The sequence below is a fragment of the Notechis scutatus genome, chromosome 4 (genome assembly GCF_049901735.1).
Source record: "Notechis scutatus isolate UNSWTSFEM ecotype Mainland chromosome 4, rNotScu1.2, whole genome shotgun sequence".
In the NCBI taxonomy this organism is placed as follows: domain Eukaryota; kingdom Metazoa; phylum Chordata; class Lepidosauria; order Squamata; family Elapidae; genus Notechis; species Notechis scutatus.
This window is the reverse complement of record NC_142012.1, coordinates 20919726-20937287: the sequence shown is the minus strand read 5'-3', so window position 1 is coordinate 20937287 and position 17562 is coordinate 20919726. Positions and strand designations below refer to the sequence as shown.

General features: G+C 38.7%; 1 protein-coding gene across 1 annotated transcript; it reads left to right on the top strand.

Moving 5' to 3' along the window:
• The first annotated feature begins 12717 nt into the window (after positions 1–12717).
• DDIT4L (DNA damage inducible transcript 4 like) lies at positions 12718–15952 on the top strand. The gene is made up of 3 exons (XM_026672692.2): positions 12718–12828; positions 13753–13885; positions 15324–15952. The coding sequence occupies exons 2-3, from the start codon at positions 13795–13797 to the stop codon at positions 15806–15808; spliced, it is 576 nt and encodes a 191-aa protein (XP_026528477.1). The 5' UTR covers positions 12718–12828; positions 13753–13794; the 3' UTR covers positions 15809–15952.
• Positions 15953–17562: the final 1610 nt, after the last annotated feature.

Below are 17562 nucleotides of genomic sequence, written 5' to 3'. Positions count from 1 at the left end.
TTGATACATACCTTTTATTATATAAATAGTTTTGAACTAATTTAATTTAATGTACTCAGATTCTCATATCTTCTTCTATCCAATGTAAATCTGGCATTCCATTTTTTGCTCATTTAAAAGCTGCAGCATCTCTCCCTTGTTTCCTACAGCAATAAATAAAGGTCTGTCTTCAACTTGAAAAATCTCCTCCTTTCCAAGTATTCTAATAGCAGAGATAGTGGGTGGCCACTTGAGAATTTTGACTCAAAGAGATGAATAAGGTCAATAGTCCAGGTTTCACAATTATGTCAAGTGTAGTCCTTCCAGACATAGGCACAGATTTTTCAATGGCCAGCTGCTGTGTAGGATACAAAGTACATACTGAATTACTAACGCTAGTATTAACAGCATGGTCTACTAGAGTTTCGACTCTAAAAAGCATAATACGCTTGTCTGTTCATATTCATTTCAGACTTTGAGCACAAAACCACAAAGGTACAGGGTACAGATCAGGCAGTGCTGTGCTTGTTCGAAAACCAGTGCAATTATTTTATCTCATAAATTATTGTTTTTGTTAGCTTAATCATATCTTACAGTTTGGGACCAAGGTTTTCTATCCCTCTGCAAATGTGCTCAAGCATTAAGGTAACCTATTCTGTACATTGTAATCAGAGTGCACAAGTTCTATAAGCTTTAAGGGATTGCACCAAGCTAAGCCAAAGTATGGATGTCTCAAATATTTGCATCCATTTTGCTCCTTAAAATCTCATTTAACCACTCTCAAAGAGCAAAACAAAAAACAAAAACTAAACCTTCAAAACAAAAATTTGGCTTTATCAATTTTCAGGGTCCAGCAGTCATGAGAGGAAGGTTAATGGGTCAATCACATGTGTGCCCTGATCCTCACTGTTTTGGATCCTGCAGTATGTTGAAGTATCAAGTGTCCGCATAGAATCAACCCACATGCCAAGCAGTTGAAAGAGTTGAATGCCAAACCCAGGAAATAATCTTCTTGGCTATGACCCTGCATAGAAGCTTTGAGGTAGGGTGGGGAAGATGATGAAAACAGCATCATGTCATTATACTCTCTGTAAGCTTTTTTCCTTTTCTATTTGTGCTGTGATATCTCAAGCACATGCAGTGGGTTAGAGTTAGGGTTATTCTGTTCTTTGGTTTCTTTTAATGTGGCTTGGATGATTGTTACAACAAAAATATTATATGTCATTTAAAACTATTTTTATTTTGCATAGGCTTTTAAATACATTGTTAATGCAAATTCTGGATTTACATCTACTCTGAGATTGGACTGTGGATTCTGAGTTTTCAATTAATCTCTCTCCTTTTTCACCTCTCTCTCAAATCCTTTAAATATTTGTTTCAAAAGCAAAGAGAAAGGGAGAAATATTTGTATGATTGGTTTTCCCCCTATTTTGTTAAAAAGACTGGCTTTGGCTTTTTAAGTGAAGCTACAGCGAAGGAGATGCATTCTTGTCTATGGTGAAAAGTTGACTTCATTTATACTGAATGTTATTAAAATTCAGCATTCTGCTGAGATCCAGCTAGTTCAAAGCTTCAGATAGGAAAGAGAAACAGTGATATATTCCACCTGGATAAGATTGGGGGGGGGGATATTGGTATAGCAACCTTAGAAACATTTATTTTGATTCCAGTACTACTGATATTTGATTGTTTGCTGCTATCCAGCTTGATATTCTAAGTTACAGGTAGTCCTCAACTTATAACCACAATTGAGCCCAAAATTTCTGTTGCTAAGTGAGGTAATTGTTAACTGAGTTTAGCCCCATTTTATGACCTTTCTTCCCACAGCTGCTAAGTGAACCATTGCAGTTGTTAAGTTAGTATCCCTGTTGTTAAATGAATCTGTCTTTATAAATAAATGAACCCTGAGATAAAGGGTAGAGGATATAGAGAACAAGCAGATTTAGAGGAGCTCCATTGTTTCTGCCTCCAGATTCTATCAAATAGATTGCTATCCCTGACAGTTATTTTAGCCAGTTAGAGATAGTGAATCATAAGAAAGCCTTTTCGATTACACGATGTCGTCTGCTTCCTTCAGCCATCCTGGACAGCAAATATAAGGGATGGTTGAAAGGCTTTGTCCTTGTGATTATGGAGAGGTGGAAACCTCTGGACACAGCCTTCTTCACTGCTCTTTTTATAGACACATATAAACCAAATTTATTTTCCTGATAATTAATAGGTATCCTGGCTGTTCCAACAGTTATCTTCAGTGGTTGCTTAAAAATAAACAGATCATAACCCTAGCGCAGGTAGCTGGATTCTGCGCAGCACACTAAAGTTTGGTGTAACCTGATGAATAATCCATTATAATCATTTAAATTTACTGCAGAAAAAACAATTACTACCAACCTTCCTTCAATCGAGGACCTGTATACTGCACGAGTCAAAAAGAGGGCTGTGAAAATATTTACAGACCCCTCACATCCCGGACATAAACGGTTTCAACTCCTTTCCTCAAAACGACGCCATAGAGCACTGCACACCAGAACAACTAGACACAAGAACAGTTTTTCCCCAAAAGCCATCACTCTGCTAAACAAATAATTCCCTCAACACTGTTCAACTTTACAAAGTCTGCACTACTATTTGTTTACAAAGTCTGCACTACTAGTACTATTAATCTTCTCATCACTCCTTATCACCCATCCCCTCCTACTTGTGACTGTGTGACTGCATCTTTGTCACTTGTATTCTTACGATTTATATTGACTGTTTCCTAGTATGATGTGATTGCTTATTGTACCCTATGACTATCATTAAGTGTTGTACCTTATGATTCTTGACTCTTAACAAATGTACCTTTTCTTTTATGTACTCTGAGAGCATTTGCACCAAGACAAATTCCTTGTGTATCCAATCACACTTGGCCAATAAAGAATTCTAATCTAATCTAATAAAGAATTCTAATCTTTACACAATTAATGCACCCAATTTTTTAGTATTATTGTCCTGTATTTTGGAATGTAATGACTATAGGTTTTCACAATTTAAGGACTAATATTACTATAACTTAGGTTGCATTCTTGCTTATATGCAACTGATAGATAGAATGCCAAGTTAGATTTTTAAGCTAGATTTTATTTGTCATTATTTTATTCTAGAACTTTTAGCTAGATACTCTTTAATTGTATTGACCTTTGACTGTAATATTTCAGTCCAATTCAGTTCACTAAATGGATGAGAGGGAGTCACTCATCTTCCACTGCACGTGTGCTAGCTCCAATCCTGATGAAACCATTGGTTTCTTGACTTTTAAATTATGTTCTTTTAATTTATGTCATTTATATTGTGTTATTGTTTAGAAAAAAGGAAGCATTGAGCAGCCAATCACTTTTCAAATGGTTGGGACACTAACCAACATGGAGAATTACCAGCAAATTGCTTGTCCTAAATTTGCTCTATCATTAATCCATGGGGGAGGGGGAACCATACCCTGCAATGTCATATTAACCTGCTCTTACTGAAATGTTGATATTTGCCAGTAAAATCATGTCGGGGCCAAGGTATAGCAGCTGTCCCATAATATATAAATCAGCTTCTTTTTGAGATTGCTATGCTAAGTGTTTGTCGGTTACATGTTCTAAATCAGGGGGTGTCAAACTCACGTCGTCACGTTGTCATCACGTGATATATTGGGACTTTTTCCCCCTCACTAAACCAGGGGTGGGCGTGGCCAGAACGTGACACATCGGCCCTAGGCTGTGATTTTAACACCCCTGTTCTAAATGAATTTCTATAGGAACACACATCATAGGATGGTGCTGATATTTCACAGTATAGAATCACTGTGCTATGTTCAGAATCAAAATACAGCTCAGGTTGTGATCAAACATATATTTTCTAACCAACAAATTATTGAGTGTTTCTTAATTTGAAACTTCAATGAGATCAAAATGGGGGCAGGGGGGGGATAAACATGCTTTCAGTTCTAATGTCAGCTAATACAGCATCTAAAGCAAATCATGGCATCTGAGATAAGGCCTCTAGTGTTTTTTCCTACATAATAGCAATATTAAAAAATATAAATCAAAAGAACATTGAATTCATATTTCATCTAATGCATTTTTAAGAAAGCGCTGAAACAATAGATGTGGGTCAGTCTCAAAAAAATGTAGCTGAGGTGCATAGCTTAAAACAAAAAATGTAAATAAAAAACAACCAGGAGATTTTGGATACAAACACATATACTCCTTGAGAAGATTTTAAAGATTAACATACAACTGAAATTGGAGGCTTTTCTTTTGGAAGTAATCGGAAACATCTGGAAACATAATGGAAACTTCTTTTTAAACATTTCAACTGTTATATGCACAATAGTGGATAGATTTGATATTACCCGCAAAGAAGGAATGGTTGGTGAAGCTGATGGAATTTGCAAAGATATCTAAATTGCCTTTCTTAATTAGAGAAAAGACCTTGTCTCTGTTTGTCACTAACTGAAAGTTGCTAATAGCCTTTTTTGATTTAGTTTTGATGATTAAATATAGATAATAGAAAAAAGGGAAACTGTTTTTGTAATCATAGAGTAAGAGATAAATGTTATTTGTAATTATACTTGCTATAAAGGAAATCAGAAACAACTTCTATTTCTTTCTATTTGTTCTTTTTACATTTTTGGCTTTTTCATTGTTCTTTCTCTTTTCATTTTACTTTATATAATTTATTGTATTTATTTTTTCTTTAAAATTCTTAATAAAAATTATTGTTGCTATTAAAATGATGCATTCCCTGTTGAAAAGGAATCTGATGTAAAGCTATAAACTTCATTATATATTTATAAAAATATATGTGCATTTTTCTATTCTGTGCATGTAAAAAAAAGGATACTACAGGGAAGATATGAAAAAAAAATACAATTGAGATGGCCAGGGGCAACTGCAAAATCTGCACGATGAAAGATTTGGTTTATTTTTAAGCTTTAAGAGGAATAACAAAATAACAGAGTTGGAAGGGGCCTAAACTATATAAAATGATTACTTTGGGCTTGAGGTTGTAATGATTGGGTAGTTGAATCAGGAAAGGACTTGAGAGGTGCAGATTGAAGGTGAGATCACCACTCTCAGGTAGACAGGGTTGGAATGGAATGGAATGGAATGGAATGGAATAGAATAGAATAGAATAGAATAGAATAGAATAGAATAGAATAGAATAGAATAGAATAGAATAACAGAGTTGGAAGGGACTTCGGAGGTCTTCTAGTCCAACCCTCTGCTTAGGCAGGAAACCCTAAAGCATTTCAGATAAATGGTTGTCCAAGCTCTTCTTTAAAACTGCCAGTGTTGGAGCATTTACAACTTCTGAAGGCAAGTTGTTCCACTGATTAACAGTTCTAACTGTCAAAAAATTTCTCCTTAGTTCTAAGTTGCTTCTCTCCTTGATTAGTTTCCACCCATTGCTTCTTGTCCTGCCCTCAGGTGCTTTGGAGAATAGTGTGACTCCCTCTTCTTTGTGGCAGCCCCTGAGATATTGGAACACTGCTATTGTATCACCCCCAGTCCTTCTTTTCATTAGACTAAACATGCCCAATTCCAGCAACTGTTCTTTATGTGTTTTAGCCTCCAGTCCCCAAATCATCTTTGTTGCTCTTCTTGGCACTCTTTCCAGAGTCTCAACATCTTTTTAACAATGTGGTGACCCAAACTGGATGCAGTATTCCAAGTGTGGCCTTACTAAGGCATTATAAAGTGGTATTAACCCTTCACTGTTATCACTTCACACACAGAAAAGGGTGGATTAATGTTAGAAAAGGGTTTTGTTTTGTTTTTGTCATTGAATCTTCTGCTCAGCTTAATGTCAGATCCAAATTAAACCCTTCCTCACAAATAGCTCGCTATCTAGCTTCTGCTTCAAAACAGACGGTGAAGAGGAGCCAACTCTGTATCTGGGTAATTGGTTTCACTGTCAAACTGGTCTTTTCGTAGGAAGGTTTTCTTCAAATTTAACCAGAATTTCCCTCCCCATCATTTAAATTTATTTTTCAAGATCCTACACACTGGGATGACAGAGAGTGGGTTTTTACTCCTCTGTTTCAAGAACTCCCTCAGGCATCTAAACAGTGCTGTCATATCCCACACTCAGTCTTTTCTTCTCAAAACTAAATATACCAGTTCTCTTAATATTCCTTCATATCTTTTTATTTTCCCGTTCTTGAGCATGATTGTAGTCTTTTCTGCAGATGTTCCAATTTTAAGTTTCCAAATTTGGACTCAGTACATACAAAAGGAGTTGAACAGTACAGAGTACGGTCATCCATTATTTGAAACCTGTATTTCTATCGGTATGCGTATGCCCCAAACTAGATAAACTGTGTTCATCTAAAATATTTTTTCAAGTAGTCTTGTGAGGTCTTGTGAGAAAAGGAGTCAACATATTCTCCAGAGCACCTTAAACCAAGACAATGGTTTAAGCAATTGATAGAAACCGATCAAGGAGAGATCCCACCTAGAACTAAGGAATTTCCTGGGCAGTTAGAACAATGAATTAGTGGAACAATTTGCCTCCAGAAACTGTGTCTGGATTTGATGAGTCTTAGTTAGAGCAGTTTGGATATTTGCCTGGTGACTGCACACAAGGCATGCCCTCAACAATCTAGCACTATTGAGGGGAAAAGGCATGCCTTCATGTCCTAGTAGACAATCATTTAATTATCAGTCAGCAGTGTGCTGGAGCTGCCAAAAAAGTTTCAGGCTGCATAAACAGAGGGATAGAATCAAGATCACATGAGGTGTTAATCAGTGGTGGGGTTCAAATTTTTTTACTACCGGTTCTGTGGGCGTGGCTTGGTCGGCGTGGCGTGGTGTGGCTTGGTGGGCATGGCAGGGGAAGGATACTGTAAAATCTCCATTCCATTACTGGGGGAAGGTTACTGCAAAATCCCATTCTCTCCCCACCCCACTAACCTGCTTTCCAGCTCCATTCTCTTCTGCAGGGCAACAAAAGAAGACCCAACCAATTAACTGGGTTTCGGGAGGCAAAGAATAGATGGGCGTGGGGCCAGTCATAGATGGTATTTGCCGGTTCTCCGAACTACTCAAAATTTCAGTTACCGGTTCTCCAGACTGGTCAGAACCTGCTGAATACCACCTCTGGTGTTAATACAACTTTATAATGCCTTGGTAGGGCCACGCTTGGAATACTGCATTCAGTTTTGGTCGCCACGATGTAAAAAAGTTGTTGAGACTCTAGAAAGAGTTCAGAGAAGAGCAACAAAGATGATTAGGGGACTGGAGGCTAAAACATATGAAGAACGGTTGCTGGTACTGAGTATGTCTAGTTTGATGAAAAGAACGACTAGGGGTGATATGACAACGGTGTCCCAATATCTAAGGGGCTGCCACAAAGAACAGGGAGTCAAGCTATTCTCCAAAGCACCTGAGGGCAGGACAAGAAGCAATGGGTGGAAATGAATCAAGGAGAGAAGCAACTTAGAACTAAGGAGAAATTTCCTGACAGTTAGAACAATTAATCAGTGGAACAACTTGCCTCCAGAAGTCGTGAATGCTCCAACACTGGATGTCTTTTAAGAAGAGATTGGATAACCATTTGTCTGAAATGGTATAGGGTTTCCTGTCTGTGCAGGGGGTTGGACTAGAAGACCTCCAAGGTTCCTTCCAAGTCTGTTATTCTATTCTGTTCTAACATATAGACTCAAAGAAGTCTGTTCTTCCTGACCTGGAGCGAGCAGAAAATACTCAGGTTTGAGTCTTGAAGGTAACAATCAACACCTTGACTTGTACCTGGAAACAGACTGATATCCCGTGTAGGTGTCAGAGAAGAGGCGTCATATGGGCAAACTAAGACGTCTATAACTTTGAGCTATAGTTTCCAGGTGGCCTTCAAGGACAATGCCACATAGAAATTGGAAGATGACTTATGCTAAATCAAAATTTATATGCACTTAGACATACACGTAAAAGAAAATCCAGAGTTACAAAGGAGTGAATAATCTGTTATAAACGGTGATTCACAAACAACCAGAGAAATCTCATTAGTGTATTAAACAAGTACAACTGCCTGGAGCTAGGCTTTATTGGATTTGTGATAATTACTACTTCTTCCATATGTTCAGGTGTTTTAAAAACACTAGTTGATACCCTGGCCAAAACATCTTTGACTAGACTGAAATAGATTGGATAATTGATAATTCAGCATGTTATAGGACTCTAGCTATTAGCACGTTTGTGTGAATTAATACATTAGCTTAAATCATAAGATGTTTTATTTAGGCATAAGATTTTATGTGACTATAAGAACTGTATTGTGTAACCTAAATTTAAAAGCCTCTGGCTTTTGTACAGAAAATACAAAGTATCTTGCAAAGATTTAGGATTTCAACTGGTAGCCTGAAATAGAAACTCAAAAGAAAGGGGGACTAACAAAATCTTTGTTGATGACTTTTCTGAATCTGAGCTCTTCTGCAGTGGTATTTTGCATTTCAAGATCACCTTCCAGTGTAACTGACACCATGTTGTTGACTGTGTTTGGAAGCACGTTGATCTATTTCTGAATTTTACGGACAGTCTGTTTTGTCATGAGTGGAAGTATTGCCTTGTCCTGACTCTTGGATGTGAGCCAGCCATTGCTAAAGCCCCTGCTTCCAAGGTGTAGTGTTCTGTTCCTACAGCTTCTCCTCTTACATACACTGGTTGGAGCTTCTCTCTTTCTCCCAATACAGTGTCACAGTAACTTGCAATCATGGCCAGCACTGTGGGGAAAGTATTTACTTGCAAAAATTGGTGGCATTTTATCTTCACACTTCTCAGGGGGCTTTTAAATGTAGCAAAGAAAGTCAGGTGGGAAGCCTTTAAAACATTTGTTGACATTTCTTAGAATTAAGGGCCCTCCCTTATAAATAGTTCCTTATAGCATCTTTTCACATTTTCTTTGCCAATACCTAGAGAAATGTATGCAAAAAATCAATTCTAAAGAACACAGAGAATGATACAACACTTCATTATCTTTGTAAGACATAACAGTGGGACTTTTTTTTTTTACTCCATAAGGGTTGGTAGCTCAGGGTGTGGGAATCCAATTGGATTATATTCCATGTATTCCTCCTCCTTCTGCAATTGAAGAAAGTTAGAAATGATCAAATCAATCATAGTGTTCTCTCTTCACCAATCTGGTTCTTTCCAAATGGTTGGACTAAAACTCCCAGATTCCCAGCTACATGGGTAATGTTTAACTGGAAATTATTTATCTGGAAATTGACAGGGGATTGTAGTAAATGCAGGCTAAAAGAGAACAGTGTAACACCTTTGACTGGATTCATACTTCTCCATGGTCAATTGAATCTACCATAAGAACAATTAACCTAGCCAGTTTTCCAAAATCAATCCAGTTCTGAATATTTGCTGAACTCACAGGTTGTGTCTCCATAGTGCAGCAACTTAAATGCATGAGGTTAGTCTGTCAATGCAAGATTAATGCAACATGGAAATTTATCAGAGAGCTTCAACCTAAAACTAAGGAGAAATTTCCTGACACTGAGAACAATTAATCAATGGAACACCTAGCCTTCCAAAACGCCAGTGCTCTAGAGCTCAATCTCTAGAGGTTTTGAAGAAAAGATTTGTCCACAATGGTATATAGGCTGTTCTGCTTGGGCAGGAGATTGGATTAGAAAACTCAAAATCCCTTCCAGCTCTGTTATTCTGTGTTCTATATATTGATCACTAAACAACACATGTTATTGTTTATCATAGGAATGATGGACAGGCAGCAGCTCTTGTTCCTTTTCCATCTGCACACCAATTGATCACATCTAATTATTCCCTTTCTTCTCCCCCTCCCCCACTAAATGGGTTAGGGATGTCAATCAATGGTTGACAGGTGCCTTTGCAAATGTATGTATCCAGTTCATAATCGCTACAAATATAATAATACACCTAGCAATTGCATCAACAGCGGAGGAAAAACTTTTTGGACATGAGATTTTACCACTAGTGGTGGAGGAGAAAAGGAACAAGAACTGGTGACAACTAGAACTTTTGCATACCTTCATTTTTGTGCATTTCCTGAAACTAGAGATACTTTTCAAGGTCAGTCCTGCCTTGGCTAGCTCCAATGGATTACTTCAATGTACTCTACATGAAGCATGATCTGCCCTGGACACCATGATACACCTAAATTGCACCTTTGTTCTGCAAACTGTACTGCACTGATTGCCAGTGGGCTTCCAGGTGTAATTCAAGATGACGGGTGTCACCTGTAACGGCCTTCATGGTAACCAAGATAACGGATATTTGGTAAAAGCTATCTGAGTCTGAGGCAGACATGTAATTTGAGAAAAAAACCTGAAGACTTGACCTCTCTTAGTTCTCTAGAAAATAAAAGGAGGGAATGGGGAGATTAAAGATTTTTAATATTGTAAGTGGTGCTAACATCCTAACTTTGGTTTCTTAATCTGGTTTACCTCAAAAAGAGTTTAACTCTTTTTGTTCCAAGGCCCTGGCTTTTATAATTTTGTAAAGCTTTAAAACATAACTCTTTTCCTAGGTGTGGGGATTGAGAGATTAATTGGACCCAGAAGACTGAGAGGTCATTTTCAAACAACTGTTCTCTTTTGTCTTTGTGCATCCGAGGTGGTATTCAGCAGGTTCTGACCAGTTCTGGAGAACCAGTAGTGGAAATTTTGAGTAGTATGGAGAACCAGCAAACACCACCTCTGACTGGCCCCGCCCCCATCTATTCTCTGCTTCCTGAGTCCTAGCTGATTGGCTAGGTCTTCTTTGGTTGCCCTGCACAGGAGAAAGGAGCTGGAAATCAGGTTAGTGGGGTGGGGAGGAAATAGAGATTTTGCAGTATCCTTTCCCCTGCCACACCCACCAAGCCACGCCCACCAAGCCACACCCACCAAGCCATGCCCACAGAACAGGTGGTAAAAAAATTGAATCCCACCACTGTTGTGCATGTTTATTATTCTAAATAGCTGAATCTGAGTTTTAATGCCATATTACGGTAGTGACCCAAAGTCAGTTTGAAATAAGCAGCAGTACAAATTGGTCAGAGAAAACAAATAAGTCAGCTTATAAATAAACCAGAAAGAGATGTTTCTCTAACATAATTTTTTTCTCAACCAGCAGTTTTGAAACAGTCCAGATGAGCTAAAACACAACTTCTCCAGGACATCTGACCCAGCAGCATTGTGCAGACTTTCTGCTCACATAGCAGTTATTTCAGATCTGGGAGAAGCCACTGGATCAGATTTCCCCTTTAACTCTAAAGTCTCGTTTTAAGCATACTACTAGTAGGACTTACACTACTCTAAGCACATACAAGACTGAAGTTTTACGTTGCTGCCACTTTGGTTAGAATTGGAGAGTAAATCTGGTGGCCAACGCTGAAATGTCTCCTAGGAAAAAAAAACCTGATTTGATCACTTCTGGAATGCAGGATATGTGCCAGGTTGAACATCCTTGCAACCAGCATTGTTCAAAATGTCCCTCAGTTGTTCTTCCAGCTCAAAAACCGAAATGGTGCACCTTGATAACGCACTTTGGGTCAGCTGTATTAACCACATGGTGAATTAGCAGCACTTTGGCATTATAACCCCTTTTATTCAGTGGAGTCCTTGGTGCTCTCTGACCTTGGTCGTTTGCTTGCAGACGTTTCATTACCAGAGCAAGGCAAACTCTGCAAACAACCAAGCCCAGAGAACACCAAGGACTCCACAGTTCAATCCTGAGCTGCAGATATTCTCTTCTGTTGGCTAATTTATTCTTTATGTTCAGCTGCCGAGGAAGGGGGGAAGAGGGAGAGAAGGAGCGGAGGGGGAGAAACAGAAGGAAGGAAGAGAAGGAGGAAGAGAAAGAGGAAGAAGGGAGGGAGGGAGGGAGGAAGAAGAAGGAGGAGGGAGGAGGAGAAGAAGAAGAAGGGGAGGGGAGGAGGAGGAGAAGAACAAGGGGGAGGAGGAAAAGAAGAAGGGGAGGAGAAGGAGAAGAAGAAAAAGGGGGAGGGAGGAGAAGGAAAAGAAGAAGGGGGCAGGAGAGAAGAAGAAGGGGGAGGAGGAGAAGGAGGAGAAGGAGAAGGAGAAGGAGAAAGAGGAGGAGGAGGAGAAAGAGGAGGAAGAAAGAGGAAAGAGGAAAGAGGAAAGAGGGAAGAGGAAGAAGAGGAAGAAGAAGAGGAAGAGGAAGAAGAAGAAGAAGAAGAAGAAGAAGAAGAAGAAGAAGAAGAAGAAGAAGAAGAAGAAGAAGAAGAAGAAGAAGAAGAAGAAGAAGAACCGGAGGACTCGCCCGTCTCCCTTTCTGACTCCAGAAGTTTACCGCTTCGGGACCTGGACCCCGTGAATCAAGGAGCCCTGTGGCCGCCCACCTAAACTTTCCCCCGGCTATTTCAAGGCCGCGCCGAGCGGGAAAGGAGCAAAGAAGCGGCTCCGAAGGGGTCAAAACGCTCCGGCAGAAGTGAATCAGGTGACTTTGACTGTCTCTTTTCCCCCCTCAACCTCTGGTTCTTCTTCTACCGTTCCCCTCATCCAACCAAATAGTCCCCCGCCGGGCTTCTCTTCTTTCCAATTCAAACCCCTCGCTCTGCCGGCCACCGCCTACCCTAAAAGAGCAGCGACCAATGAGAAGAGAGCTTGGCTGACAAATTGGGAGGGGGGCTGTTTGGCTAGCAGGACCTTGACGAATAGGGTGGGGCTGGGCCGCGGCGGAGGGTTACGGTCTATAAATGTCTAAGCTGGCATTTAAAAAGGACAGGAGGCTCATTGGTGGCTAGGACTTCGTATCTATAATTCCTCTCTTTATGCTTTCTAGCGACACGGGAGTCCCTGTCCTAACAAAGTTTCCCTCCTTTACTTTTTCGCAGGTAAGAGCTTGGGCTGGAGATTGTATTAATGAACAAAAGCAAACTTGAATAACCATGTTCCATTTCCTTTTAAGATTTTTTTTTTTTTTTTGCATTTAAACTCAAAAGACGTTTTAGAATGTGCTTTGTGCTAATGAAATTTTAAAATGTGTTTGTGAGTGACATGAGATTCACAGGGTGCAATTCATTTACCCAGGAGTAGCCCTTGTAAAAGCTGGTGGAATTTACTCCTGGGAAGTGTCTGGCTGAGCAGGTGTCGGTCACTAGATGAGCTTGGTTGATCTTGAAAAATTGGAATTTCCTCTGTTGTTTTTTTTTCCTCTTGGGGAGGGGGAGAGAGACTGTCAGGTAATTTCAGAGTTTTTGGGCTAGATTGGGGAGTTGGGGGAAAAAACATTTTAGAATTGGGCATGGCCTACCTGTCAATGAATACTTCACCTTCAACCATAACAATACAAGAGCACACAATAGATACAAACTCAAGGTTAATCTCACCAGACTTGATTGCAGGAAATACGACTTCAGCAACAGAGTGATCAATGTCTAGAATACTCTACCTGTCTCTGTGGTTTCTTCCCCAAACCCCAAAAACTTTAACCTTAGACTGTCTATTATTGACCTCACCCCTTTCCTAAGAGGTCTGTAGGGGGCATGCCTACCGTTCCTGTCCTATTGTTTTTTATTTTTCTTATATGTATCCATGTATTTATAACTATGTTTTTACTTATACCTATTATCTTGTACGCAATTGACAAACCAAATGATAAATAAATAAATAAAAGTCTGTATCATTGCCAAGAACATCGCAGGGTTGCCTTAGGTCTCTGGGCATGGCCCTTATTTTGCTGCTTCCCCTTCAATAGTGTTCACCTGCCTTATCTTCTAACAGTCTCTCAAGTCAATTGGATTTGCTTCCTCACACAGTAGTCAGAATTGTAAGGTGCACCACGGACTTGTTGATGGTGAATGCACTTCTTCAGAATGGTTGCAACCAACAACTTAAACAATAAAAATTCTGAACTGATACAGCAGCGATTTCAGCAGCTATCCTTCTCTGGTAAGTAAGATAGGATGACTGGGATGGGGCCAGGTGTCCAGATTGTAGTAAATTAGAAGTTGCCCCATCTGATACTGTGAGGCCTCATTTAGCCAAACTTCTTTGACAAATAATGCCTTGTAATAAAATACAATGTTAAATTTTCATCTGGGCTCACTCACTACTTTTGGAAGTCATATCTCTGGGTGTCATGCAAGCACCAAGTGTGCTCTTTGCCCAGGATTGCTACATATAGTATTATTGTATGAAAACATGAGGTGTAGCCTAATATTATATTTAGCATTTTGAATATTTTCTCTAATGCCGTATTTGTAGCTACCTATCTTTTGTAGACAGAAAAACAAAAGCACACAGTGAAACTTGGCTTCAAAATTCCATACCCTTTTTGGATAGGGTAAATTTAAATAAATAGCTTAATATTGAAAATTGTACTTGATTCATGGATTAAGAGGTTGAGGTATAACTTTTACACTTTTCTACCAGATTTAGACATCTCCGCATAATTTATCAAAATGATAAATAGTTTGCATTATAAAAAACAATGGAGCCCAAACTTGCATTAGGCTACAAAGATAAATCTTTTTCAGGTTTTGCTGAAAGAAGGAATAGTTCCTTCAATGCTAAGCCTTAGCCGTTCAGAAGCATATTGGCGTATTTCAGAACTTTAAGACTTAATTAGAAACTGTAATTATAAATTTGATGCTTCACTGGCATGCAAGCCAGCTGGATCAGAACCTAGATATTTAAATATAATTCCTTTATAAATAATGACAACTTTGTTGTTGGCTATGGGGATAATAGCCATTTAAAAAATAATAATGGCAGCAATAAAGATAATTTATATAATATCTAGTTAATGAAATGTAAGTAAATTGAATGCATTACTAGTTTCTGCAAAACTGAAGTCTGAAGGATTTGTAGAAAGACCTAAAGTTTAGGTCTAAAGCTTAGAATTAACCATTCAGACATGAGCTCACTGGTGTTTCACTGAAGTGTGAACAATGTGTGAAAATGGCCTCATTTTCTCTTATCAATTTCAATTGAGGGGTGCATCTATGTCCAGGACTCTCTTAATTTAGCAAAGTAAACAAGTTCATTCTTTTTTGGCATGCAGCGTGGAACAACTTAGCTCTGTTCTTGACAGCCTGCCAAAATTGTAATCTTTAGAAAAACATAGTTGGGTCTCCTTTTTTTTTAATGTGTCTATTGTGCTGGGAGTGTATTTTTCTGCATTTTCTGTTCCATCTGGCAAGCTGTCTGTCCCTTCTAGTGGCATTCTAGCTTTGGTCTGATGACCCACAGCTGTTTGTGATGGTATGTTTGTGCATATGATACTTGCAATGAACTTAAATATAATAATGGGATGCTAGAAGTGGTGGGTGGGCTAGTTCCTTGACAGTATGGAGAACCTCTTCTAATTTTCACTTTTCCCTTGCAGACTTTGACTATTGGGATTTTGTAGCGCCTGAACCCAACTTTAACGAGATGGTGTTTGAGGAACGAACGTGTCAGAATCTAATTAGAATGCTGGAGAACTGCCTCTCTAAATCAAAACAGACTAGACTGCATTGCTCAAGGGTCTTAGTCCCTGAGAAATTAACTCGGAGGATAGCTCAAGATGTCTTGCGTCTCTCTTCTACGGAGCCTTGTGGTTTGCGGGGCTGCATTATTCATGTCAACTTGGAAACTGGAAATGTATGTAAAAGGCTGGATAAGATTGTTTGTGAACCCAGCGTCATTCCTACTTTTGAGTTGACACTGGTGTTCAAGCAAGACAATTGCTCGTGGCCCAGCTTCAGGAGTTTATTCCCCAGAATTTGTTTTACTTCTAGCTATAAGCAGACTCTGATCTTGAGCCCTGGGTTTCGTCTAATTAAGAAAAAATTATACTCCTTGATTGGGACAGTAGTTGAAGAATGCTGAAAAAGGGCACTAAAAAGTGTACTGGAAAAGAGAGCTGAGCTTGCAGCCCTTAGAAATAGAAGGGATATTTGCACAATAAGCCATTGATGGTTTCAAAACTATCTGGTGCTATGTTAGAATAAGGAGTGCAGCTCCTTGATACTTGAAACATTCCTTGGTTAGCAAAGATATGGCATGCCCAGTAGCCATGATTGCTATTTATTGCTAGCAGTTGAACTAGATGGTTTGGCATTCTTTGATATTTATTTTTAATATGAGTTTCCTGGATTCACATTGTTTTGAATCCAATTTGGGGAAAATTTCTCATAAGCTTTCAAGAAACAAACTAGTCTCTAGAACTAAATAGATCAAAGAGGTAGGAATGATGCTTGCAAAATGCTGCTCATAGCTGCATTGGCACTATCAAATAAAAGAGACAGGTCATAGGATAATTATGAGAGATTTTGGAGCTGTTGTTGCTTTTTCTTCAAGGTTGTCTTCTTAACTAACAAGATTTGTCATAATTCCATTCAGAAGCCTTACCCTGGTTTCCTGCAACCTGGTATCTTCTTGAAAAATTTTGAAATTTTGAGTAGTTCAGAGAACTAGCAAATAGCACCTCTGGCTGGAGATTTTATGGTATCCTTCCCCTGCCATGCCCACCAAGCCACGCCCACAGAACCAGTAGTATCCCACCACTGATCTTAACCTGTGAATTATGATTTGCAACAAAAAAACCTCACTTGAATTAAAAATTGCTCTTGTCACTTGAAATTTCTCTGGATTAGCAACATTTGAAAGTAAATTTGGGGATAAATTCTACTCAGTTTAAGTATTAGTTATTTGGGCATCACTGTGAGAGAAACACAGTTCTCAGCATATGTTCAAGCCTAGGAAATGTTTACCTATAGCTGACATAGACTATTTTGTTTTTGTTTTTTCTAAAATAAGCATTTGAATTCTTAGTGTATTTCCTATTATTCACTATTTTATCTGGGGAGCAATAAGAACCTTCCCTTGTTTTGCTTTAGGTCTCAAAAGAAGTTGGGAATTTTCTGCAGAATTTGTTTTTCTAAAAATCTTTGCACTCAGATGAACTCAAATCTTCAATGCTTCAATTATTTTATATTTTATTGAAAACAGACTTCCCAGGAGAAGAACATCATGAAAGATGAAAGACAGTATATAGTTGTGAGAAAATCCTGAATTAAGTTTATTGTGGATTTTTGTGACAACTATGTCAGGACTTGTTCCAAGCCATAACATCTTTTGTTTGCAAGATCCAATCTGGGTTGGTCACTCTGATAAAGCAGTAAATCTCTAGTCCTGGTGACTGACCAAGAATGGATCGTGCAACGTTATCCTGGGACATTTATATTTGTCTTCATATTTTGTTTGGTTTCAGCTTAGAAAATTGTGAGAATCTAACTACAATGGTTTATGATTGAGGACAATATATAATTGGCCAAAATCACTTGTGTATTTGTGTGTGGGCAAGCAAGAGTAAATACTTGGTTTTTGCTACTTATGCTACTTTCTCACTCCCAATTTTTGATGGAAACAACAAATTTTCCCCATCATACACATTGAATTTAGCCCTTCCCTTCAACTGAATGTAGTAAAATTAATTGAACTACATTCATATATCATTTCTCAACTGCAAGGATAATGGAACCTGTACAAATGGAAACTACAAAAAAAGTTGCACTCTAGAGTGCTATTTTGAGTTTCTCTTTCTACACACACACACACACACACACACACCATTAAACATT